The 25586-nt window shown below is 47.3% G+C and overlaps 2 protein-coding genes across 6 annotated transcripts in view; one reads left to right on the forward strand and one right to left on the reverse strand.

Moving 5' to 3' along the window:
• The window catches only part of ANKS3 (ankyrin repeat and sterile alpha motif domain containing 3), a 28588-nt gene extending 21439 nt beyond the window's left edge, over positions 1-7149 (forward strand). Inside the window, exon 17 of the mRNA XM_083412631.1 lies at positions 6406-7149. The gene's annotated coding sequence lies outside the window, so the exon portion shown is untranslated. The remainder of the gene's footprint in view (positions 1-6405) is intronic.
• Positions 31-20666, reverse strand: LOC310664084 (glucagon receptor-like). 5 transcript variants are annotated; one of them, XM_083412635.1, is made up of 14 exons: positions 20582-20666; positions 17445-17577; positions 14968-15064; positions 11110-11217; positions 9679-9800; positions 9287-9393; positions 8169-8325; positions 5645-5804; positions 4601-4661; positions 4279-4348; positions 3693-3781; positions 3460-3598; positions 3275-3316; positions 31-2762 (listed from the first exon to the last, which is right to left on the reverse strand). In XM_083412635.1, exons 2-14 carry the CDS (start codon positions 17517-17519, stop codon positions 2691-2693), a joined length of 1299 nt encoding a protein of 432 aa, XP_083268761.1. In that variant the 5' UTR covers positions 17520-17577; positions 20582-20666; the 3' UTR covers positions 31-2690. The 5 variants fall into 5 exon arrangements, 4 of the variants coding, with proteins under 4 accessions (XP_083268761.1, XP_083268759.1, XP_083268760.1 ...); XM_083412633.1 differs by having other exon boundaries at positions 9287-9800; XM_083412634.1 differs by lacking the exons at positions 17445-17577; positions 20582-20666 and adding an exon at positions 13668-13755 and having other exon boundaries at positions 9287-9800; positions 14968-15032.
• Positions 20667-25586: the final 4920 nt, after the last annotated feature.

Consider the following 25586-nt stretch of genomic DNA (forward strand, 5'->3'; position numbering starts at 1 on the left):
ATGGCAACCAGCATGAATGTATCTCAGTAATGAAGAAGGCGTTCCAAGTTTTATTAGCTTGAAAAACTCTGTTTACAGAAGCCTGCAATGAAGGGACTGGTGTTGGATGGGAGTCCTGCATTCCATCTTACTTAACAGTTGCTGTGCATCGTGTACCCTTTACCTCCAAGAAAGGAAGAACCTGCCGAGAAAATGAAAGTTCTGCAACAAGTTCTAGAAGATGCTAAACTTGTGGTGGGGAATAGCTGTGCTTTAGAATCCCTTTGAGCCTCCAGACCTGTAATCCTTCAAATCTTCCGCTGCAGCTGTGCAAGGATTAGGTCACAGCAAGATGAACCTGCCTGTGTCTTCTTTGATGCAACCCTGACGTCCAAGTCACCCAGCTCTTCTCCGCTGTGCTTCCTTCTCCTTGCCCCAAGGGGCATCCCTTTTGCCAGAAATAATTGGCACTGTTTTGAAACATGTGCAGAACTGTTGTCTGTGTGAAACTATCCTTCCCCTTGAGTGTTACATTTAAAAGAAGTGGCCTACTTAGTCTTAGCAGGCGCAGAACAGATGGGATTCATTTGGTCCTCCAGAAGTTGCTGGACTACAACACCCATCACCCCTGCCCTGCGTACTGGGGCTGATGGGAGTTGTAGTTTAGTAGCACCTGGAGGCTCAAAGGTTTGCTACTCCTACTGCAGAGCAAGCATTCTCCAAAAACGCCAATAGCTGGGTCACCTGCATTCCCCCACCCCCTGCAATAAAACTAAAGGGACACTTGACTTAAATGTTTCGTAGCACTGCCCGTTCCAGAACAGGCATCTTTTTTGCCGCCTCCAAGGTAGCTCAATTCGTACAGCCTCCCGATGTCCCCTTCCTGCTTTCTTCCAGGCTGTTTTTTCCATAGCAATGACTTCTGCAAGTTGCTCGGCATTGTAAATTGGCTGTGTGTAGCAGTCCTTATTCTTCCCTGGAGAAGGAGGGGCTACCGTAACGCCTGCACCCCTCAAAGTTCTTTGCAGCCAGAGAGGAAGGCCAGTGCTGCAGAGAGAGGAGGCAGTAGCTTCAATTCAATAAGGCACAATTCAGGCCCTCCTCTCAGAGCATGTTCCTATGCCCTCAAAGTTTTTTCTTCAAAACCCTCCATGGCCTTACACTTCTATGTGCTTTATTTCTTGGCACATTCCTTCCTGTGACCTTCGACCTTGCCCCTCTGCCCAAAATGACTCAGCCTTTTCCCTTTGGTGGGAGAGGGGCATTTCCAGGCAACCTCCCTTAGGAGAGTCATCATTTCCTCCCCCTCCCACCGCCAGTCACTGCCCTGTAACAAAGCCAACTTGAAATAAATGTATATTCTTCCCATGCCTCTAAATTCTCCCTTTCCCGTGTTGTTCCCTTGCATCTGCGTTGCACGTCAGCCCCCTGAAGCCATGGACCTGTTCTTTGCAAAGTGACATATATGGATAGATGGTGGTATATGAAGAATGATCATCGTCCCACACGCACCGGGCAGCCAAAGAAAACCTTCAGAGCTGCCCAAAGGGGAAAAGAGGCAGGAGGAGTTGTTTGAGATGCAAAGGGCGTCCACCGCTGGTTGCATGAAGCCTGAGAAGGTCAGGGTGTACAGGGAAAGTACTCTTGAGTTCTCCCAATGTTAACAGTGCGCCTTGCAAAGTGATGCATCAGAAGCTTGTGCTTTTTAATGAGCACAGGGACCTCACGTAGAAGCTGAGCGAAGCACAATCCTCTTGACTCCCCAGAAATGTCCTCTTTGGAGCCAAACCACTGGGCTCAGTCATAGCTGAGGAGAGCGTTGCAGAGTTCCCACACTGAGTCAGGCTGGCCAATGCCCGGGCTACAGAGCTCTGACGTCCCCTGAAGGAGTCCTCAATGGGTTTCTTGCTCTGGCATCTTCAGAAACAAAACTGAAGAGGGATCTCAGTGCCTGTGTCTGCAAGGCTATCTTGATCTTGGCCTAGAAGCCTGTAGCCTTCATAGTTGAGAGAGGAGGACTTCTTTTCTCTGGTACAGAATATACCTCTGTGAAAAGCTTGAAGGTAGATAGCAGATGCTGAACAATGGGAACAGGTGGTAGAGGACAGTATTAAGGCCCTTGGTGATCTCCTAGGATGGACTGCCATCCTACCAAAGCTGGATCCTGAGTTGGTTTTGAGACGTGGAACACAGGAAGCTCCCTTATCCCAAGTCAAACCATTTCTTCATCTGGTATTGCCTACTCTGGCTGGGCAGTGGCTCTCCAAGATTTCCAATGCGGTCTCATCCTGCCCTATCTGGAGATCCTGGGGATTGAACCTGGACCTTCTCCATTCAAAGCAGATGCTGTACCATAGAGCTAGACACGCACACATCCCTCTCTAATTCCTGGAGCTTCAGGATTCCTTCTGCAGCGTTATGCACACCCTCCATCAGGCTCTTTGGCACTTCCTAATGCCCTTTCATGGCTGGTTTATCATCATCTGGGTGCTGTAAGCCAGCAATGTCAATTTCTATGTTTTGCCCAACTGGTAGAAATAGTCTCTGCCCCCTTTTTCAGAACGTTGCCTGTGGTCCTCCAACAAAGCTGTGACCATCACCACCACCATTGCTCTAAGCACTCTGTGGCCATCTGAGAATGCCAGGTGCAGCATCATAGGACAGAGCATCAATCGCTGTCTTAAGGAGCTCTTGGCGTCCCCAATTTCCTCTTACTGGGTGCAGCAGAGGGCAGGGTGATCCAGTTTCCAAAGCTGCCACCTCTTCTTCATTTCGGATTTCACCTGGATGAAAAGAAAGCATAAGAACAGCCTCCTGAATCAGGCCAGATATACAACTGAGAAACTAAGCAAAAACCTTCTAAAACGGAATAAAATATTCCCAAAACAGTAACAATTAAAAACATCTAAAAGCTGTTTCAGTTAAAAGCAACTGCGATTCAAAACATCCTTCCATCCAGTGATCTTGGGGTTGCCAGAATCAGTATTCTTCAGCCACCAAGTATGCTTGGGTAAACAGGAATGTTTTCAAATTCCTTCCAGAAAGCTAATAATGATGGGAGTCAAGCACACCTCACCAGGGAGGGCATTTCACAACCAGGGAACCACCACCAAAAAGGCCCAGTCAGCACCAACCAGACATCTCTTGGTGATGTCAGCAGCAACAAGTCCTCATCTGCCAATCAGAGGCTCCAATAGGTAAGACTGATCAGGGATTAGTATGAGCTGTATAAGATTGCATGCCCAAGAATGACTGGATCATCTCAGCCAGGGTGGGTGGTGGGGACATTGCTTACCTCCTTATTTGCAAAGCAATACAAGACAGCAACCAGGAATCCCTGCAGTAGATGAGAGAGAGAGAAGGAAGCATGAGTTTGCAATAGCAAGTAGGAAGTAGGAAATGAGGGTGGGGGTGGTCAGGAAACAAGTAAGCAACCATGTCAGAAAGCAGGTGATCCAAGCCAGGTGCTCCCAAACTCACCTGAAAGGAGTTGAGGAAGAGAGTGAAGAAGACTTTGATGTAGCGCAGCACTCCTGTAGTTTGCTCGTCTGTGACAAAAATGAAGACTACTTCATGGATCCCAAAGAGAGGGACAAGGGTGAGGGTGGCTTTGGCCAGCCTGGAAGGGACAACACCAAGCAGGAGATGAAACTTAAGTTCCTGAGTTCAGGACTCGGGCTTTTCTTTGGGGTTTACCTGGTGGACAAACTCACCGCAGTTTGTAGTCTGCATAGCCCTTCTGATTGGCTCGCAGCTTGGCCAGGATCACTTTGAGGATCTGCATGAAGATCAGCAGGTTGATCTGGGAAGACACAGTGGTGAGTTAATCAAAGCTTGGAAGCAACAAGCCCCTTGCTCACAAAAAGATGCTAGCAAGAAGATAAGACATTGCAGCTGGGAAGACTGTGCCATGTTCTTTCTCCCCCCTGTAGATTTTAGGGAAGAGCCATAGCTCAGGGGGTAGAGCATCTGCTTTGCATGCAGAAGGTCCCAGGTTCAATCCCTGACATCACTAGGAGAGACGCCAGCCTGAAACCTTGGGAGAGTTGCTGCCAGTCAGAGTAGACAGTACTGAGCTAGTCTGACTTGGTATAAGGCAGCTTCCTGTGTAGCATGGGGGGTGAGAGACGCAACATATTGCCAAGCTATACTGCTTTGACACGGCTGGCAAAGGTGTTGCTCTTCCTGAGTACCAAAAGCCAGCCAGACTCCTTACCACCACCACCACCAGAAAGGCACTGTCCTCCCCCTCTTGCCCCATCTCAAGCTAGGCAAGAGGAACAAGGGGGAGGCACTTACCACAGAGGCTAGCAAAATAGGGATGCGAATAATCCACCAGTAATTCATGTTCTCGTTCAATGCCCAGCACCTGCAGCACAAAACAGGGAGGAGATCAGCATCATTCCAGAGGGGCTAATGGAACAGGCAGGAAAACAGCTCTGTGGGAAAGATGGCAAGCAGGGCTGCTCCGTCAGCTCCACTGAGAAGCCACAGAAGACTGTGGGAGACATGTCACCTTGTTCAGTTATTGCATCTTTTTCCCCCTGTTTGACTGTATAACATAAAATCCCTCCCCGTGCCAATCAGCCCAAATTCCCCATCCCAGTACCACCACACTCACTCTGCATTCTCCTTCAGGTACTTGGCAGCCATCCACGGCACCACAAAAGCCACGGGGGTTCCTGCAAGTCACACAGCAAAAGCTCTGGAAAAAACCAAACACTCACTGGAAGTCGAGAAGCAAGCTAGGTCCACCCCATTGCATTTCTGGGTTAAAACGCACTGTCTCCACCCCCATGGTTCTGCCCGGACACTGAGGTCCAGGGCCGAGGGCCTTCTGGCAGTTCCCTCTCTGCGAGAAGCCAAGTTACAGGGAACCAGGCAGAGAGCCTTTTCGGTAGTGGCACCTGCCCTGTGGAATGCCCTCCCACCAGATGTCAAAGTGAACAACAACTACCAGACGTTTAGAAGACATCTGAAGGCAACCCTATTTAGGGAAGCTTTTAATGTTTAATAGACTATTGTACTTTAATAATCTGTTGGAAGCTGCCCAGAGTGGCTGGGGAAACCCAGCCAGATGGGTGGGGTATAAATAATAATAATAATAATAATTATTATTATTATTATTATTATTATTATTATTATTATTATCCCTTCTTCAGCATCCCAAATCAAGCACTGTACATCAAGGGGTCTTCAGCCCAGCAAAGGTTCATCAGTAGCCAAGATGCTGAGCTTCCTATTCCCTACCTTGACTCAGCCGTTGAGCCCAAATGGGCAAATTGCCCAGGTAATGCAATTGCTGCAGCTGGAGTTCCAAAATTAGCACTGTGTATAAAATAGTGTCCTTTGCTTAAGTTCAATTCTCAAGATTCGGAATTGTCCCCTCCCCCCCAAAAATCACAATGGATGAAAAGAAGATAGATTGAAGCTGGGGGTAAGAACTGTAGACTGTTCCCAGTAGGACTGGTAGGGCAAAAGGCAGGGAGCCCAACAGTAGGGGGAGCCAGATCCCATGGTAGGGAGAGCCAACTAATGCTAGCTTTGAGCAAGATTATAGGTCCTGGGCGGCTTTTCCTTAAAATAAAATGAAGTGTGCTTAACAATGTATTGTATGCACTGGCCCCAGTATTAGCAAGCGCTTCCCAGCCCAATTCTTCCTTACCCCAGCCCAAGTACAGGTACAGAGTATAGTAATTCTTCTCTGAAAACACAGCTCCAATCAGAAGCTTGTACAGGTAGACCGCCTCCGCGAGAAACCAATAATGATTGGCCAGAATACAGTACTGCATCACGACTTGAGCCACTCGACAACCAATCGCAGCCTAGAATAAGAGAGCCAATCAGTGTCTAGTAAGAACACTTTCCAGCACTTATGAAAAACATGGAAATAATACAGTAATACACATATTGTTGGCATTTCAATCATCATCGTTATTCCAGTTATTTTTGTCATTTTAATTTTTGCTGCTCTTGTTTCAATGATTATTATACCCGTTTACAGCTTGGTTTTTAAAAAAATAAAATTAAGTTTTCAAAAGACACATCAATAAAAATTAGAACCATTTAAAGCACCTACTTAAAAAGCCAACAAGGAAAGGGGCTTAACTCAGCAGCAACAGAACATCTGCCTTGCATTCAGAAGGTCCAGGTTCAATTTCTGTCATCTCCAGGAAGGGCTAGGAGGGTCCCCTGGCTGAGAGTGCTGGAGAAGGGCTGCATGTCAGTGTACACAATACTGAGCTAGATGGACCAATAGTCTGACTCAGTATCACATGGCTTCCTATGTTGTTGGACTAGAATATCCATCATCATTGACCAATGGCCCTGTGGTCCAGGGCTGGTGGGAGTTTCAGCCTCACTGTCCACCTACTATCTTAAGTGGGGCACGGTTAAAAAAGATGGGGCTTCATTATTTTTTTCCAGCACCCCAAGCACTTTACATGAAGAGGTTTTCAGCAAAGGTTCCCAAGATGCTGAGCTCCATGCTGTCTTCCCTGACTGGAGGAAGAGGAGAGGACAGAGGGTGAAGAAAGAGCTGTGAGCAGAGGTGAGGACCTGCTTCCCATCCTTTGGACCTCCTGGGAAACTCAGCAAACCTGCTGTACCTGGAACTGGGTGTGGAGAGTACAGCTGAATGGGACACAGCTTTGGGTAGCCTGTAGAAGCAACATGCCAAGCCCATAAAAGGCAAGTCTAGAGTGAGAGACTAGGGTGCTGTTTCCAGAAGTCTTCTCATTGGGAGACTTTTGTGGGTGAGCTGAGAGTTTGTTTGAACCCTTCATGGGAACCTGGAAGCTGAACAGGAGGGTTTATCAGAAGGAAAATGAATTGATTATGATTTTTATACATTAGCAACTTTGGATTAATGCAACATTTTTATATGTAACTCTGCATTTTTTTGTAATATTTTGTTTTGAGTTGTCTGTTACAGTTTTTTTGTACACCACTCAGAGATATTTTTAATAAATGAATTAGGGGGAAAAACCCAGAGTCCTTTTTGTTGGGGATAATTCAGGTGGAAATTCCCAAGTGTCAAGAAAGGTTATTTATGTATGCCACTAATGCAGCTCGTGCTTTGTTAACCCAAAAATGGAAAATGAGCGAAGTCCCAACTAAACAAGAATGGCAACTTAAACTGATGGAATATGCTCAGCTTGCAGACCTAACATATAGAATAAGAGAACAAGAAGTACATACAGTGGTGCCTCGCAAGACGAAAAGAATCCGTTCCGCGAGTCTCTTCGTCTTGCGGTTTTTTTCGTCTTGCGAAGCAAGCCCATTAGCGGCTTAGCGGCTTAGCGCTATTAGCAGCTTAGCGGGCTTAGTGGATCAGCTGTTAAGCGGCTTAGCGGCTTGGGAAAAAGGGGGGGAAAGGAAAAAACCCCCGCAGGAACTCGCAAGACATTTTCATCTTGCGAAGCAAGCCCATAGGAAATTCGTTTTGCGAAGCACCTCCAAAACGGAAAACCCTTTCGTCTAGCAGGTTTTCTGTCTTGCGAGGCATTCGTCTTGCGGGGCACCACTGTACGTTTAAAGAAGATTGGAAAATGTTTATTGAATATATGGAGGGAAATTGTGTATATTTGAAAACGTGGACAGTGTTAAGATAAATTCAACAGTGTAAATAAATTTTGATGGATGTAGTAATGGAATACTGAATGGTTTAGTTTATATAAAATATGCAGGGATTTATGTTATGCAAAATGAACCATGGAAAGAGAAGAAGGGGAGTTATTGGTATTTTAAGGTTGTTTAAATGAATATTCTAAAATGTAAAACAGAAATGTTAATTAAAAATATAGGGGGAAAAGAGAAAAGAAATCAAATACAGTGGTACCTCGGGTTACAGACGTTTCAGGCTACAGACACGTCAGGTTACAGACTCCGCTAAACCAGAAATAGTACCTCAGGTTAAGAACTTTGCTTCAGGATGAGAACAGAAATTGTGTAGCGGCAGCGGGAGGCCCCATTAGCTAAAGTAGTGCTTCAGGTTAAGAACAGTTTCAGGTTAAGAACAGACCTCCAGAACGAATTAAGTTCTTAACCTGAGGTACCACTGCAATCAAATCAAACGTTAAGCCCAAATGAGCAAATTGCTCAGGAGATGCAAAATCTGCCATTGGAATTGAGTGCAATAGTGCTGGTTTCTTTAGGTTCAGGCGACAGTCTGCAGGAATCATACTTGCCTCATGGCTCAGCAAGGCCTCCCAGTCAGACACCTGGAACGTCTCCCTTCTCCACATCTGCTCCAGCAGTGCATCCTTCACGATCACAGAGATGGCCCGTAGCCCGAAGGAGGCGAAGAGGTTTGCGTGGATGTAGTTCCGGGTGCAGCGAAGCTTCCTGGGGGGTGAAAAGGACATTGCACTGGGTACCCAATGTGGGCAAGGTGGGATGCTGTCCACTTGCTGGTGACCCAGTAGCTCCGCACCACTCTATAAATTGCTTTAAAAACACAAGCCTTCCAATGAAGCTGGTGTAAAACCTATTGACGGTCAGAGCAGCTGAAGAGTGGAACCAATTGCCTAGAGGGGTGGTGGCCCCTCCCTTGCTGGAGATCATACAGGGGTTCAACTCAAGCCAGGCTGCCAAAGAAGATCCCTGCCCAAAGCAAGACTTGTAAGCTCCTGATCAGAAACTCCCTGGCCCATCCAATCCCAGCAGGTCCCTGTTGAACCTAATATGGCTCGTGGGCCAGAGGTTCCCCCATGCCTTGGTGTTGACAGTATCAAGCTGCATGGAGTGGTCTGTCTCAATGCAAAATGCTTCCTGCATATCTTAGTCATAGGCTAGATCAGTGGTCAGAAACCTTTTTCAGCTGTGGGACGGTCCACCCATCCCTCAGACCATGTGGTGGGCCAGACGATCTTTTGGGGGGGAAATGAAATAATTCCTATGCCCCACAAATAAACCAGAGATGCATTTTAAATACAAGGACACATTCTATTCATGTAAAAACATGCCGATTCCTGGACTGTCTGTGGGCCGGATTTAGAAGGCGATTGGGCCACATCCGGCCCACAGGCCTTATGTTGCCTACTCCTGGGCTAGATGGACCCAGTAGAAAAGCAGCTTCCTGTGATCACAGACATTGCTGGACACAGTCCTGTGTATGTTGAAGGGGTCGCCATGTGCCTATCCAAAATTATAGCAGCCCAATGCTGTGGATTTCTCTTCTCTCTCTCTTCCTTGCACACTGCCTGAACCTGTACAGAACAGACTGCACACTTGAGAGAGAAAGTGAGAGGCAAAGGCGTCCATCACCATCCCACAGGGTCTTTCGCTCTGAGCCAGGATGCAGTACCTGAAGACTGTCAGGATGAGCAGAGCCAAGACCAGGGCCAGCAGAGAGAGGGAGTAGCCCACGGTGTAGAGGACCTTGAAGCTGACCATCAGGCGGTAGGACGATTCCTGTACAGGAGAGGAGGCCCTATCAGACAAACCAAGGCAGCCCATTTCCACTCTTTTCTGGACGCATCCAGCCCATTGGGGAAGATGCAACTGGGAGCATCGGAGGCCAGGGACAGTGGCGCCATCAGGGTAGGCCTTTGGGGCAGAGGTCCGGGCCCCATTCAGCAGAACGAGCAGGAAGGCCCTCAAACACTGCCAGCCAGGCTTGCCATGTTTAGAAGCAAATGACATGTCATTATGAGCTTCGCGGAGGGCCAGCAAATCCCAGCAGGCTCCCCTTCTCACCTCTCCAGTGTTGCCATCCACCTCTTCCTTACACTGAGAATGGTCCCTCCAGAGCTCTGTCCCGTTCAGCATCGCCCAGTGGCCATCAGGCCCACACTTGCGGCTCACCGTACCATGTTTAACTGCGAGTAAAAAAAGGCCAGACAGTGTCAGGCTGACATGTTTGGAAATGTCAACGCTTAGCATCACTGTGCAGAACATACATCCACTGAAAGCAAGACTTGCGGGCATGAGCTAAGCTGCAAAACAACATCAAACCTAACATTATGTAACATACATTCAACAAACACACAAAACATAACTGGCTGTGCACAGCCGGTTATGTTTTATGTGTTTGTTGAAGGCATGAGCAAAACTGCAGGGAGGAAGGGAGAGTCCAATCCTCTAAGGGATCATAACAACAGGGTCAAGCAGTAGGACCCAGAGGGAGAGCTGGGCTTCAACCACCCCAGCACAGTGAGTCAGGCACTGTCATTTATATATTCAGAGGTCACAGGGCTACTGTCAAAAAGGACAACCCAGTGTCAGAGCTCCCCTTGCACATTTTGTAACATCTAGTTCAATTTATCTTGTACTGACAGTGTGGTTGTTTCTCTACTCCATTATCACTAGCAGTTGTTGGTGTGGGTGGAGGACAAAACACTAATATTATTTATTTATTATCATTCATTCATTCATTCATTCATTCATACCCTGTCCATCTGGCTGGGTTTCCCCAGCCACTCTAGGCGGCTTCCAGCAAAATATTAAAATACAATAATTCATCAAATATTAAAAGCTTCCCTAAACAGGGCTGCCTTCAGATTATAGTGATGTCAGGACGCAGGACAAGTTGCAACTAGTCATTACAAAGGTGAAAATGAGAACCCCAGCAATGTTTTCAACAGCAGCAGGATCCTACAAAATGGATTTAATCTGAAACATCAGCACCAAGGACAGCGACTCTTCCCAATTTCCTGCTTGGTTTACAGTTGATACAAAATAATGCCTGCTTTGATTTATAGAACAAAGAGGCAACCTTGCGCCATTCAAACGTTCTGGAACACAACTCCTATAATCTCTGACTATGGACATTGGACTGATTAAAGCTATAGACCAGAACATCTTGAGGGCCCCTGATTTATTGGTTGGTGTCCTGTGGAGGTAAAAGACAGTGCAAACTTAGTCAACAGGAGTCAAGAATATGGCTTAGTCAACAAGGCAAAGTTGACCTATTCAACAGGATTTGAGAAGTTGGATAGAAGGAAGAGAAAATAGGGATTTGCAGGACAAGTTGAGAAATCCCAGCACGGAGACCTGCACACATTTTTGGGGAGATGGCAGAGAACGTGGTAGATGGAGTGTAAAAGAATTACAGTGAATCTAAGCCTCAAGCTCCCTGGAATGCCTTGCAGATACTCTCCAAAAGAGCCCACCAAGAAACAGCCTTACCTTTCTCATACCAGGGCAAATAAAAAGGGCAGGAGACATTGACAATGGTCCCAGGACTCCCATCTGGCCAGCATGCATACATGTCAAATGTCCGGTTACAAAACAGCCCTGAAAGAGACGAAAGCAAGTCTGGTTGGGAAGGGCAAAACATAGAAGGGGATCCAATATATTCAGCACAGCATCCCAGAACACAATGTCAAATGCCTTCCACATCCTCAGTATATCTGTGGCTGTCACTTCTGAGTTAACTCAGCAAATGGGAACTGGTCCTGGGACAACCCCAGTTTGACCCTTGTCCAAGTCAGATCCTCCTTAGGCTTTTCTAGACCAGTTCTCAGCCACAATCTCCACTGACAACATGGAGTTCCATTGTACATAACACAACTTGTACATCATTCTCCTGAAGCTAAAGCACCCCTTGTGTTTTTTCAGTGTTCCTAAGTGCCTAAATTTGGAGCATGCAGAATGACTCCTTGGTGTTCTTCCTTGGTGCCTTCTCCACAGTGACCCTGGGAGCCAATCCTCTGACACTGACTCACCTCCTTTAAATTGGATTGGCTGCAATCAGCACAAAGTGTCAGAAGACACCTTCTCATTGGCTAAAAAGCTCCCTTTTCATGCTGTTTGTGTGGCTCTGGGACTCTAGCAGTGGCGTAGCGTGGGGGGTGCAGGGGGGGCCGGCCGCACCGGGCGCAACATCTGGGGGTTAGGGTTAGGGGGCAGCAAATCCACGGGTTAGGGGGTGCAAATTACTTGCCTTGCCCCGGGTGCTGACAACCCACGCTACGCCACTGGACTCTAGAGACAATGACCCTGCTGCAGAGATCTTAACAGGTCTTTGACACCCCCCCCTTCCTTGCACACAGCCCATGGCCACTACACCTCTGACTCCGACATCAACAATATTCACTGGGCCATCAGCATTCAGGATTCTTTCCCCCATAAATATTTTTTTTGTCTTAGTGCCTGAGCCTCCTGATACCTCCTCTTCTTGTGTGGATAGGGCCATTCTGGCTATGTAAGAATCCTCATTCGGAGAACGAGTTTGAAGTTCGTATACAGCACACTGTCTCCAAACTAACAGCAACTGATAGACCTATTCCAGTTTGCGGATTTGTCTAACTCTCTTTCAAAGCCATTTCAGCCTGGCAGTCCCCACCTGTCACAGCAGCAAGTTCCACAAATTAAGTGTTAACGCAACTCAGCAAAAGCATTTGCACACCCATTTTTCAGAAATCAGATCGTAAGCGCATAGCCCTGCAAAATGTGAAGGGGAGGAGAGAGGCAAGGAAAGTGTGGTAGCTTTCTTAACGTTACATGAAATCAGCACATTTTTATTCTATATATTGCTGCCCCTTAAAAAATAATGGGTGGGGTGGGGGTGGAAGTAAAGTATTCGATACATTTACTCCCTCTCCCCACTCTTAAACAATACTTAGCTGGTGGTTTGAATGGTTCCATCCTGTAAAGTCATCTCCCTCTTCACAGGAAGGCAACTCAGTATGCCCCTTCCACTCCTTTTGGATGAGAGCCTTAATAGAAATTGGTTCACTCTGCAAAAATCAGCTTCCCAGCAGGAGCAACATCTATAAAAGCAGTTAAATAGAATCTCCAGACCTCTTCCCTATACACACACACCCTTACCCTTGCTGTAATCAAAATCAGGGTGCTTAAAGGATGCATGTGTTCTTCAACGGGCTTTTGACTTCGCATTTAGCATTGCAAGGAAGGTGCCTGCTGGGAACTGGGGTGCCGGGGGGGTGGGGGGAGTTTCACTGGATTCCTTATACTAAGAGAACAAGAATCCACCCTGAGCACTGCACTTAGGTAAGTGCCTTTCTTTTGCTAGAATAAAAATATCCTGTCCATTTTCACTGCTTTGGGTGAAATATCCTGTCCATTTTCACTGCTTTGAGTGAAAATGGGCACCCCTTCTGGGATTGACATCCCAGGAATTCCTATGGGATGTTTGGAGACTCTTTTGTCCATTGCAGACTAGAGTACAGTGGTACCTCGCGTTACAGACGCTTCAGGTTACAGACTCTGCTAACCCAGAAATATTACCTCAGGTTAAGAACTTTGCTTCAGGATGAGAACAGAAATCGTGCTCCGGCGGCGCGGCGGCAGCAGGAGGCCCCATTAGCTAAAGTGGTGCTTCAGGTTAAGAACAGATTCAGGTTAAGAACAGACCTCGGGAACAGATTAAGTACTTAACCCGAGGTACCACTGTATTAGGTTGGAGTTATAACTGACTGACAGAGGGAGGTATGGAGAGAGAGAGACAGCGCAGGAAGGTGGAAGAGAAATACAAACCTCGCTAGGGCAGAAGACAGTTGATGTGCCACCTTTATAGCAGGTGCCCAGTTAAAATAATTTGCAGCACATCTACTCAGAAGTCAGTCCCACCAATTTCAATGGACCTCACTGCTAGGCAAGGGTGTGTATAGAATTGCAGCTATGCTATGCAATTCCATGCATGTTTACTCGGAAGTAAGACTTGGTATGTTCAGTGGCACCCATGCTAATGAAGACATTAAGCTGCAATCCTATACACTTACCTGGGATTAGGTCCCATTGAACTCCAAGGGACTTACTTCTGAGTAGGCATGTACAGGGCTGTATAGTTAGCCTCTTTGGCAGGCCTACCTGTGATTGGAGGAAAGAAAAGAGAGGGGGAGAAAGTAGGTGGCCCCAACCAATCAGGTGCAGGGGAAATGCTTCTCAAGGTATACCTGATATGAACCAATGTCATATTTAGCAACAACAACAAAAATGATACAGTGGTACCTCGGGTTACATACGCTTCAGGTTACATACGCTTCAGGTTACAGACTCCGCTAACCCAGAAATAGTACCTCGGGTTAAGAACTTTGCTTCAGGATGAGAATAGGAATCGTGCTCTGGCGGCGCGGCGGCATCAGGAGGCCCCATTAGCTAAAGTAGTGCTTCAGGTTAAGAACAGTTTCAGGTTAAGTACGGACCTCCGGAACGAATTAAGTACTTAACCCGAGGTACCACTGTATGAAAATATTTGTACCAAGAACTGGCTAATAAACTGGTCCATAAGGTATAGATAATAGGTGTCCCCAAAGAAACTGTGACCTTGAATATCATTTTTCACCCAGCAGTGGTCAGGTAAAGTCCACTTAGGGTCCCTGTTTTATTCACCATTTACCATTTTTACTGCATTTTCTACTGCATTTCTTCCATCATGGAACTTGAAGGGGATAAAGCCATAGCTCAGTGGTAGAGCATTTGACTTGCATGCAGAAGGTGCCAGGTTCAATCCCCAACAACTCCAGATGCAGCAGGGAATGTCCTCTTATCTGAAAACCTGGAGAGCTGTAGACAAATACTGAACTAGGATGGACCAGTGTGTCTGACTTCATACAAGGTGGTGATGCCCTGTGATCCTTAGAGGCCCCTCTGAAGGCTCAAAGGGGGTTTAAGGCAGTCTCATTGACCTCACTTCAGCAAGGCAGCTGTCTCCTGCCTTCAGACCACATGCAGGAATAGTAGAAGCCTATCACTCATCAGGATTTCCTCTTCTGCACCATTCTTCTCTAGTCCAATCCCTTAGCAACGTAGGAATCTTTTTCCCAACATGAGGCTCGAACCCTTGACCATGAGAATAAGAGTCTAATGCTCTACCAATTGAGCTATCCACAGGCTCTGGGCTTCTGTAGGAGGAAGGTGGAGTATCTAAGAACAAGTATTGCTCTAATATTTTTATGCAAACTGCTTTGTGAGGTTTGCCTGAGAAGCAATATGCAAATATCTAAAATAAATAAAGAGATGGAGATTTTTCCTAGCGCAATTGCCACTTTAAAATCAGCCACAAAGGAAACGGCTCCTTACCTGAAGGGTAAGGATCACTTGCTATCTTCTTCAAGCACTCATCTTTATACCTCATCCATTGTTCAAATGTCTTCTCCAGAACTTTTGGGCTGCAGCCCTGCAAAAATAAAACACTCTGCTGAGACTTAGGGCAAAGGCACTGCTAAAGGCCACCTTTACTCCTAGGCGGATAGCATGAGAATGGCCCAGGACAGCATGGCACCTCCTCCATGGGGCCACCATAGTCCATCTGCACCTACTGATTGAACACAGTGAGGACTAGAAACTTGCAGTTTTGCATTAGACAGAAGTCTCAGAAAGCTTCACTGTGCACTCACTACCACACTGTGATCTCTACTGGCATGGGTGGACACACTGCATTGCAAGGGAGGGTCAGGAGTCCAAAATCCATTCACTGGACCTCTTGCACTGTTGTTTTTTGGTGGTCCTGCACGATGCACCATTTCCCTCTTATCTACGCCTTCTATCCAGGGGAAGGGAGGCATGTTCCCACCCTGCAACTGGGAACATCTCCCAAGAGAGATACACTACTGTGTTTTCTGGTAGGTACTCAGCAGGGTTGCCAGTACTTAGTCTGGAACTGCAAGACCTTTGCCCCTTCGGACCTCTAGGGAAAGAGGTAAAATCTCAGAGAAAGGGAACTGAAATATACTCAGAGTCGAGTGCGAATTTCATGCTCTTTATTCAGCTCATAGTAGCAATGAATGAATCTTTCCCCAAAACGTCTAGCTATATATATATTATTCACACAATGGGCCCCGCATGATTGGCTAATTCCGGGCTGCTCCTGCAGGCCAATCAGGTTGCTGATTCACTTCATCCAGGAGCCTGATTGGCTGCTCCTGCAGGCCAATCAGGTTGCTGATTCACTTCCACCTGCAGCTGGATTGGGTGGCTCCTGCGGACCAATCAGACTGTTGCATTCTGGATCCTATTGTTCTAGGATTCAGCTCAGTACATAACAGGAACAGAATTAAGGGGACAACCTAAGGGACTCTTGAGATCACCTGTTTGCTGTGCATCCATCCTAATTTGCTAACACAGAGGTTAAATGGCATTTGGTCTTTGTTGAGCCTTCTTTCTTATTTGTTTGTGTGGAGGTTACATGCCACTGAGCATTCATCCCGACTTACGTGCCTATTACACATTTTTCTGTCAGTCTTTTGTCCATCCCATAATTTTGAATGCATTTGCTCACCACGAAAAATCCATTCTTTTTCTTTAGGTGGATAAAGCATTTTTGAAGCACATGCCTTCCCCCCAAAAGAATCTGGGAAGCTGTAGTTTGTTAAGGATGCTAAAAGTTTTTATGAGACTCCTTAACAAACTTCAGCTCCCAATGTTCGTTGGGAGGGAGGGGGACACTATAACTATTACAGTAGTATGAAAGTGCTTCATATGTTTGGTTTTGGATTTGATACCCCGCTTTATCACTACCTGAAGGAGTCTCAAAGCAGCTAACATTCTCCTTTCCCTTCCTCCCCCACAACGAACACTCTGTGAGGTGCGTGGGGCTGAGAGACTTCAGAGAAGGGTGACTAGCCCAAGGTCACCCAGCCAAAGCTGTCAACGTTTCCCTTTTTTAAAGGGAAATTCCCTTATTCTGAATAGGATTCCTCGCAAGAAAAGGGGAAAGTTGACAACTATGCACCCAGCAGCTGCATGTAGAGGAGCGGAGACTCGAACCCAGTTCACCAGATTACGAGACTACTGCTCTTAACCACTACACCACACTGGCTCTCCATCATGTGTATGGTGCAAATGTGACCAGCTTGTTCTCTGTTCCTCAATATAGAGCAGGAGTAGAGACAGCGGGTGGAATTGGCACGAAATGAGATTTTGGCTAAGTATAAAAAGAAGCCTGCTAACAGCAAGAGCTGTTCAGCAGTGGAGCAGAGTTCCTTGGGAAGGCCGTGAGCTCTTCTTGGCTGGAGTATTGAGAAGCCGTCTGGCCATCTGTTCAGGCTGCTGTGTTTGCAGATTCCTGCACTGAGCAGGAGGTTGGATGAGATGACTGCCAATGTTCCTCCTGATGCTGAGGCTCAACAAACTGCCCACAGTCTTCATTCATATTTTTGCAATAATGAGGACTAGAAACTTGGCTTTTTTACCGCAACCTCCAAGGACCACGAGCAGAGCCAAGATCTACCTGTACCTACTAGGTGCCATCCTCTGCAACTATGAGACTTTAACACCCAGCCTCCATGCTTATCAGCCTAGATAGCTCAGTTGATTAGAGTGTGGTGCTGATAACACCAAGGTTGCAGGTTCGATCTCCGTATGGGATGTCTGCATATTCCTTAGGGTCCCTTCCAAATCTACAATTCTATGATTCTATGATGTTAGGAGACCTGCCAAACCTAGCCCACAGCACCTGGCTTTGAGCAGGAAGACACTGTCCGTGAGACAAAAGGTACCCTCCAACATCAAGGCCTGCATGAGTAAAGATGATGAGCTGGCTGGCTTGAAACTCTTACCTCCAGAAAGATCAGGCTTATCCAAGGAAGGCAAATCAATTTAGTCATGGACCAAGGAGAATATGCATCCCTCATAGTTAGCTTTGCTCCTTGGCATGGGGATCACAGCCAAAATATGGTCCCTTCAAAGCCCCTGAGAGAAAGAGAGAAGAACGTGGCAGGAAAACAGGTTTAGAGACACTTTTGGAGAACCTTTTTCTAGTACTTAGGATATTCCATATAGTCAGCAAAGATGGATGAGCTATCCTGTCTCAAAGAATGCTACAGAAACACTTGCCTCTTCCCATTACAGAGGTACCTCGGGTTACATACGCTTCAGGTTACAGACGCTTCAGGTTACAGACTCTGCTAACCCAGAAATAGTACCTCAGGTTAAGAACTTTGCTTCAGGATGAGAACAGAAATCGGGCTCCGGCGGCGCGGCGGCAGCAGGAGGCCCCATTAGCTAAAGTGGTGCTTCAGGTTAAGAGCAGTTTCAGGTTAAGAACGGACCTCCAGAACGAATTAAGTACATAACCAGAGGTACCACTGTACTATTTCCCTGCTGATTGAATCTCCTTTCATTTTATGTAACCAGAACATTATTGATATAACTAAACATGAAGGGGAAAATAGATCCAGACAGTAAAACAAGAAGTTTTGACGACAGCAAACAGCAGGCACCAAACCGAAGTACCTAATTAAATCATTACAATTAGTAGTAGTAGTAGTAGTAGTAGTAGTATTTTAGTATTATTATCACACTATACCTGGAGGTCTCACTTTTTTGTATTTGATTTTCAGCTCAAAGATCCTTGGATCTAACATCTGCTCAAGGATAGCTACAGATGGAAAGCCCCACTTCCTCTGCAGGGAGAGATGGGTCTGACTCATGCTCATGCAGCGGTGTGTGTGTGTGTGAGAGAGAGAGAGAGAGAGAGCTGAGATTCTGCCCAAGTGTGGAAAAAGAGCAGGCAGAATGAGCCAGCAGCAGACTGGTGGGTATGGAGTGGCAAGCTTCATCTTCCTTATTTTTCTGTCCCATTTGGGGGCTGGGAATCTCTGGGCTTCTGTATCTGGCCCATGGGCTTCTCCCCAGGCCCTGCTGTACACCCACTTTAAGTGGATTTGCCTGGCTGGAATGTGTTCTGAAACTATGATGACGCCTCTTGCTTGCCTGGATGGATGATAAAGGGGTGTGTGCAAACCTCTGGTTCTTTTGCATGGCTGGAATGCAACCAATGGTACAAAAGTAAGTCACGCCTGTTGCTCCACCTACTTTTTGCCTCCAGCCCCGCCCACCACTGGCATGTGGCCCTGGGGAAGTTTGCCTGGCAGGGAATGTGGACCTTCCACCAGAAAAGGTTCCCCACCCTGCATTGTATACACAATCCCACCCTCTCTCTCTCTCTCTCTCTCTAATGCTTTATTGGTTTCAAAACTGCAAAACAGAAATAATCAATAGATTTTAACGACAAAATAAAGATAAACATTCATTCATTCCCTGATTGCTGCTTGTTTTGTACCTCATTCTATACTTCAATTTAACATGACCTCCGATCTTCCCATTATGTTCCCGAGTTAGATTCCTTGAATACGCACTTGACTTTATTTTCTCCCTATTATTCAGCTTGTTTTTGGTTTTTCCAAAACTGTCCTATTCACACGCAGAAACTCAGTCGATACCTGCCAATGGATTGATATTTTGACAATGTTCTTTTACATAGACTCTATATATCTGGTAAATTTTTCATCTGTAACATCTCGTAGCCTTGCTGATATTCTCACAAATTGTGCATACTCTCTTAATTGTGCCAGTCTGATTTGGATGGGATAGTTTCTCCCTTCCAACCTTTTGCAATTAAAATTCTGGCAGCAACTGTAGCATACATAAAGATTCTCCTGAACTTTTTTGGAATTTCATTACCCATAATTCCTAGCAGGAAGGCTTCAGGTTTTTGGGGGGGAAAGAGCATTTAAAAATTTCTTAAATTCGTTGTAAATCATTTCCCAAAATGTATGACAAGCCTCCCTTATCTTGTTTTCTTCTCTGTTCAGTGGTCAGGGATCAAACAATCCACATACCATGCATGACTGCTGTATCCAGCACTTTAGGGCGCCAGGTAAAGATGCTTTTGTTCACCCAGGTGTGTAGCTTTTAGTTGGGTCCATATGCTATGATGCTACCCTAGCCTGTATTGGTGTCCATCTTCCGAGATATAGGGTAGCATCGGTCCTTTCTATGCTGTTGCAGGTTGAGCACTTTCAGCCAATAACACACTTTTCGATGTATTTTAAATTGCATATTGTGTTTACCTTTATCATCGTAAGTCACTTTGAGAGATTTTATGCCAGGCATAGGCAAACTCAGCCCTCCAGATGTTTTGGGACTACAGTTCCCATCATCCCTGACCACTGGTCCTGTTAGCTAGGGATCATGGGAGTTGTAGTCCCAAAACATCTGGAGGGCCGAGTTTGCCTATGCCTGATTTATGCAGTAATCCACAAACAGATGCAATAAATAATCATTTGCTCTTATGACCTGTCAACTAAGGCTGTGCACATGCTCTTGTTTGCTCAGTATCCTGTGCCAGGATCTCACCACCAGATCGGAAAGCAGCTCGCACACCAAGTTAGCTATAATCCATATCTATCCTGTCATTTCTTAGGGAGGGAAAACGCATCTTGATGAGTTTCCCCTGAAACCATCTTTAATCCGAATTGAAGGGAAGTAATGACCTCGCTGCATTTTAAGCCGTTCATGTGCACACAGCCCAAAGTCATCCAGGTGGTTTGCAAACACATTAAAAATAGGATTTGAATATGAAAATTAAACATGGTACAAAACAGCTACTTACAATGCAAACCCACACAGAGATGCCTAAAAGGTAACATCAAAACAAGCCTCCAGAAATTGGAAATTGCTGGATTAAAGGAAAGGAGTGAAAAAGCACTTGCAGCCCCAACACAGAAGCAAAGATCTTGTCTTGATGGGTATCTTATCTCTGGTTCCAGTGTCACTTGCGCAGCACAAACCGAAGTTATCGCCTGCTGGAATCTCATGAAGCATTATATAAAAACTAATCCCTCGGGAGAGGCATAATCGCGTAACAGCACCACATAGGCTGATTTGCATCCGCAGCTCAACAGATACTGACCTGCTAGGAGAATGTCAGTAGTTCACACGCAGCAGCGAGAGCAGCCTGAGCTGGAGGATGCTCTGAGTGGCATTTCAAGCATGTGCTCAGATGATCCCAGTCAGGACCGGCCTCCATCTGTTTACTCATATGATAGAAATAGCAGAAACTGCACTGGCCACAGCTGCAGGACATGCTGGCGTGTACCAAGCAGGCTACACAGGTACAAAAGACGTCTGCCATCTACCTTCTGCCAAGTCAGACTCTTGCTCCATCTAGATTAGTATCAGATGGATACTCCTGGGTTTAAGACTGGGGTCTCTTTCGGCTCCAATAGGGATTGAACCTGGGACCTTCTGGAGGCAGAGCAGATGCTCTAAGCCCAGTGCCCTGCATTTTCTCCCAGTCAATTTCCCTCTTACTGGAACCACACACATCCTGCTGCTACAACTGCTCCTTTCAGAAAAAAATAAAGAAATCTCAAGTTCTAAACAGTGAATGAAGCATGTGAATGGAAGCCAGTTCTCCAGAAACAAACAGTGGTCCCCAATTCATTCATGGCTGGTTCTGCCTCCAGATCATAAGGAAAATAACGGGGAGAAAATACTGCAGAGCAGGAGATGGGAACCTGCAGTACTGCAGTATTACTAGACTATGGGCACATCTGCATGACACATTTAAAGCACGTGGCTTATTCTTAAATAATAAAAATAACAATGAGAACTTTTGATTGTTAAGGGTACTGGGAATTGTAGCTATGTGAGGGGTTAACTACAGTTCCTAGCAGTCGAGGCCAGGCCGTTTGAGGGGCTGGGGGGCTGTCAGTTTAATATCCTTCTTCCCTCCTGTTCAGTTTCTTATTTACTGTGTTTTTCGCTCTATAAGACGCACCAGACCACAAGACGCACCTAGTTTTTGGAGGAGGAAAACAAGAAAAAAAATATTCTGAATCCCAGAAGCTAGAACAGCAAGAGGGATTGATGCGCAGTGAAAGCAGCAATCCCTCTTGCTGTTCTGGCTTCTGGGATAGCTGCGCAGCCTGCATTAGCTCCATAAGATGCACACACATTTCCCCTTACTTTTTAGGAGGGGAAAAGTGAGTCTTATAGAGCAAAAAATACAGCATTTTTTAAAAAAGCATTTTCATCCTTCTCTTTGGTTAAGGAAAGGCTCCCAGAGCCACAGCTTCAGTTACCATTAATAAGAAGGTTCCTGTAGGATAACCAGTCTCATATAACCAACATGCTTAAGTCTAATTAATGCCCGAAGGGGTTAATACCATAGAGTAAGCTGTCCTGCCAGGCTTAGCTATGTCAGTTCTCCTACTTGGGAGGAAATAGGTAATCAAGCCTATTGTCCCCACACACCCTGTAGTCTACCTGGGAAGCTCAGCATGAGAACAGGAGCTTTTCTCAAGAAGCTGAGAGATACCGATGGATTGTGGCTAACATCGTACATCCTTGGCTCCCAACTGGGAGCATGTAGGGGCCAGCATAACCGCTAATGCGTGCACAAGCCTTGAAGTCAAAGCATCCCCAAAGATGCCATTGTCAAGATGCTGGAGTTTGAACCTTTGGCTCTTCATGCACCTGGCATCTGCCCTGCCAGCAAAACCGTCCCCGGACTTGCAGCCACGGGTGACCTAAGAACAAACTGAAAGAGCATCAGCACAAAGCGGCACTTGTTCCAGGTTCCTGGAACTCCATTGCAGTGGCATTCCGCGAAGAAATGGCCAGGGGCTGATCTGCATGTCGGAAACGTTTAATGAGGCTGCAAGCGTAATAGAAATGTACCTCTGTTAGAGTTAAACAAAGCATCAACAAGGAAAGGGGCAGTGGAACCAGTTTCTTCTCTCTTCCTTAAGAAGTGGAGGTTCTTCCCCACAACTATGGGTAGAGAGAAAGGAGTGTGTGGTTGCCATGCACCAGAGGCATAGTATTTCGGGAGGGGCGTGGGCAGTGCTCCCCATCCACTCCTTTCTGACCACTCTTTCTCAGGATCTGACAACTCAACAGTTCTTAGGAACAGGGCATCTGCTGATGTAGACCTGAGCTAGTGGAACCTGTGGTCCTACAGATGTTGGAGTACAACTCCCATCATCCCTGATCCCTGCAACCTCTGGAAGGTACCAGCTTCCCCATCCCTGACACAAAATAGTCAGGGATAGCCATATGTGTTAAGTGTGCCTGCCAAACACAGTATGGTGTAGTGGTTAGAGGGTTGGGCTAGGATCCAGGAGACCAGGGTTCCAATCTCCACTCAGCCATGAACCTCACGGGATGATCTTGGGCCAGCCGCTATCTTTCATCCTAAACTACCCCGCAGGGTTGTTGTGAAGATAAAATAGGAAGAGAAGGATGTATGCCATCTTGAGCTCCTTGAAGGAAAGATGAGATATAGGAATAATAATAATAATAATAATAACTCCCACAGGACTTGGGGCTTGGCCAACAACATCTGGAGAGTTCCTCATCCCTGGTCTACAGGACCACAGCCTACATCCTCTACCATTGCTTTCAGCAGGATTTGCAGTGCACACCTAGGCACGTTTACACCGAATTAATTTACCCAGGACTTACACCCTGGTTAATATGCTTAGGACTGCCACCCAAGTCAGGGAATGTGCTCAATAGCAATTAAATTAATGCTACTGCGATCGATCTTACTAAGTATGCAACATCTGTGTGCCATTGGGTAGCACAACCACAACGAAGCTGCACATACAGACTCTCAAAACTAACATAATTCTGCCTGGAATGGGTGGTGTGATAAATTCCAAAATCTTTGTCAAATGCCAGGCGTGAGGAAGTAGCTGCCTTTACTGTCTCGTGGCACCTTGAAGGCTGACTGGTCGAGCATCTGCTCTGCATGCAGGAGGTCCTGGGTTGGAATCCCCGGCATCTCCCGGTTAGGGCTGGGGAGTCCTGAAACTCTGGAGAGCTGCTGCTGCCAATCAGTGTAAGCACCACTGAGCTAAATGGACCGGCTCAGTCTAAGGCAGCTTCCTAGATTGCTCAAACCAACGTCGAGCTTTTCCTGTCTGCTTCATCCGCAGCAAACTCTGATCGACGATGGTCGAGGTGCCACTCGCAACTTACGGAGGTGGCTGCAGTACTCTGCTCACGTGGATGCAAGCCCTATTGAGCAGCATAGGGCTTGCTTCTGAGTAAACACGTAGGCTTGCGCGATAGGAGCACCCTCCCCACCCCCGAAATTGATAAATAATCAGTACAAGTGGGGAGTCGGGTGACATTGACCCCTGGTGCAAGGAGCTGTACGTTCAACACACACAGCCTCTGGTCCCCTTTCATAGCCCTTCCTTCCAGCCACGATCGTGTAAAGACGACCACGTTTCGAGGCTGGGGAGCCCTCCCCTTGCTCAACATTAACTCCTGAGCACCCGAGAGGTGGTCTTCCTCCTATCTTTTAAGATCTGCAGGCGGCACGGCGGGGGGCGGGGGCGGTGGACGACACACAAATAAGGGGAACCTGCATGCCTTCTCCCCAACCCCCACGACAAGTCTCTTACCCCGCCCCCACATCTCATCCTTTTCTCTTAGAAATCTCATCAATGGAACAAAACTCTCCTCTTTAAACAAAACGCGCCGTGCCCTCTCTGTGCTTTATAACGCCGAGCCTACCTCTCAGGGTTGTTGTGGGCAAGAAACGGGGACGGGGGGGGGGGGGTGTCAAACCTTGCGCGCGCCCTTGAGCTCCCGGGGCGCAAGCGGGGAGAGAGAACTCATCCATCGAGGAATACAGAGAAATCCTTCGCAATCCCCTTCTCCGCCGCCTCTTTCTCTCTCCCGGCTTGCGAAGCAGGCACACCCCTCCGTCGGATGCGCGCCTCACCTGGCCGGGCGACTCGGAGCCCCTTTCTCCTTGCTCGGAGCCTCTTTCTCCGCCGCCGCTGGATCCAGACAGGCGGGCGCTCCTTCCAGGTTCCCGCAGCCCGATGGAGAGGCTGGACTTAGATTTGGCTTCCTCGCCCCGACGGAGGGGTAGCTGCTCTGCTGCTGCTCTGGACGCCGCCTGCTCCTCTCCGGCGCGCTTCTGCGTCCCGTCCCCTCGACGGAGGAGCCTCGCCTCGCCTCTCCCAGCCAGACTCCTCCCTCTCCGCCGCTCGTGGCTCCCCGGACGGAGTGGAGAGAAAAGTGTCAATGGAATGGAGAGGGAGGAGTATTTCTGTAAACCCCCCAGCTCCCACCCACGCCCTCTTTCGTGCTGCCAGAGTGGTGGAGACGAGGCGCCAAGGAGGGCTATCCCACTGCACCAGACCAGTGGAGATCGGTCTATTGTGGTGAATGGAGCACTGCCCCCACCAACCACAGGCTGCCCTCAGCCAGCCCCTCCCTGCCTGCCCATGGGCATAGCTGGGGGGGGGGTGAAGCTGCTCCCCAATCAATAAAATTCAGTAAAAATCCATAGGAAACTGAGGTTCTGTTCCCCCTAACAAAAGGCCTGCCCCCCCCAAAAAAAATTCTAGCTACCCCCATGTGCCTGCCCCTTGCTTGCATCCAGCCAAGAAGGTAGCAGTGGCTGTGCATGCTCTGAGCAGCTGGGCAAGGCCACCTCGGTGGAAAAAGCTGGTTGATGGCATGGGCCATTTGGCTGGCAACGCTATTCGCTATTCAACGTGTGAGCGGAGCAGGGGCTTGGCAGGAAGAAAGATGGAGAGAGCAGGGGAGACTTGCAGGAGGAGGGGAAGGGAAGGAAGAGAGGAAGGAGGCAGAATGGAAAGCAGGGAGTGGAGAGAGGCAGGCAGGCAGGCAGATGGACTGACCAAAGAGGAGGAAGAAGAAGATGAAGAGGAGGGGAGGAGAAGCAGGGCAGACCCCCATTGCTGCAGAGTAAGTCGCTGGCAGAGCATGAAAGGTGAAGAAAAGCCAGGTTTTGTGTTTTCTGGTCCACGGCCTTTCCCGGCTTTGGAGGTGCCGCAACATCTCCCTGCCAAGGGAGTAAGGATGCCTAGTTATGTCTCTCTGTACACATGAGCAACTTAAAGTGGGGTTGAGCTCCCCTTGTT

Source organism: Podarcis tiliguerta, assembly GCF_965153285.1.
Source record: "Podarcis tiliguerta genome assembly, chromosome: 14".
NCBI lineage: Eukaryota > Metazoa > Chordata > Lepidosauria > Squamata > Lacertidae > Podarcis > Podarcis tiliguerta.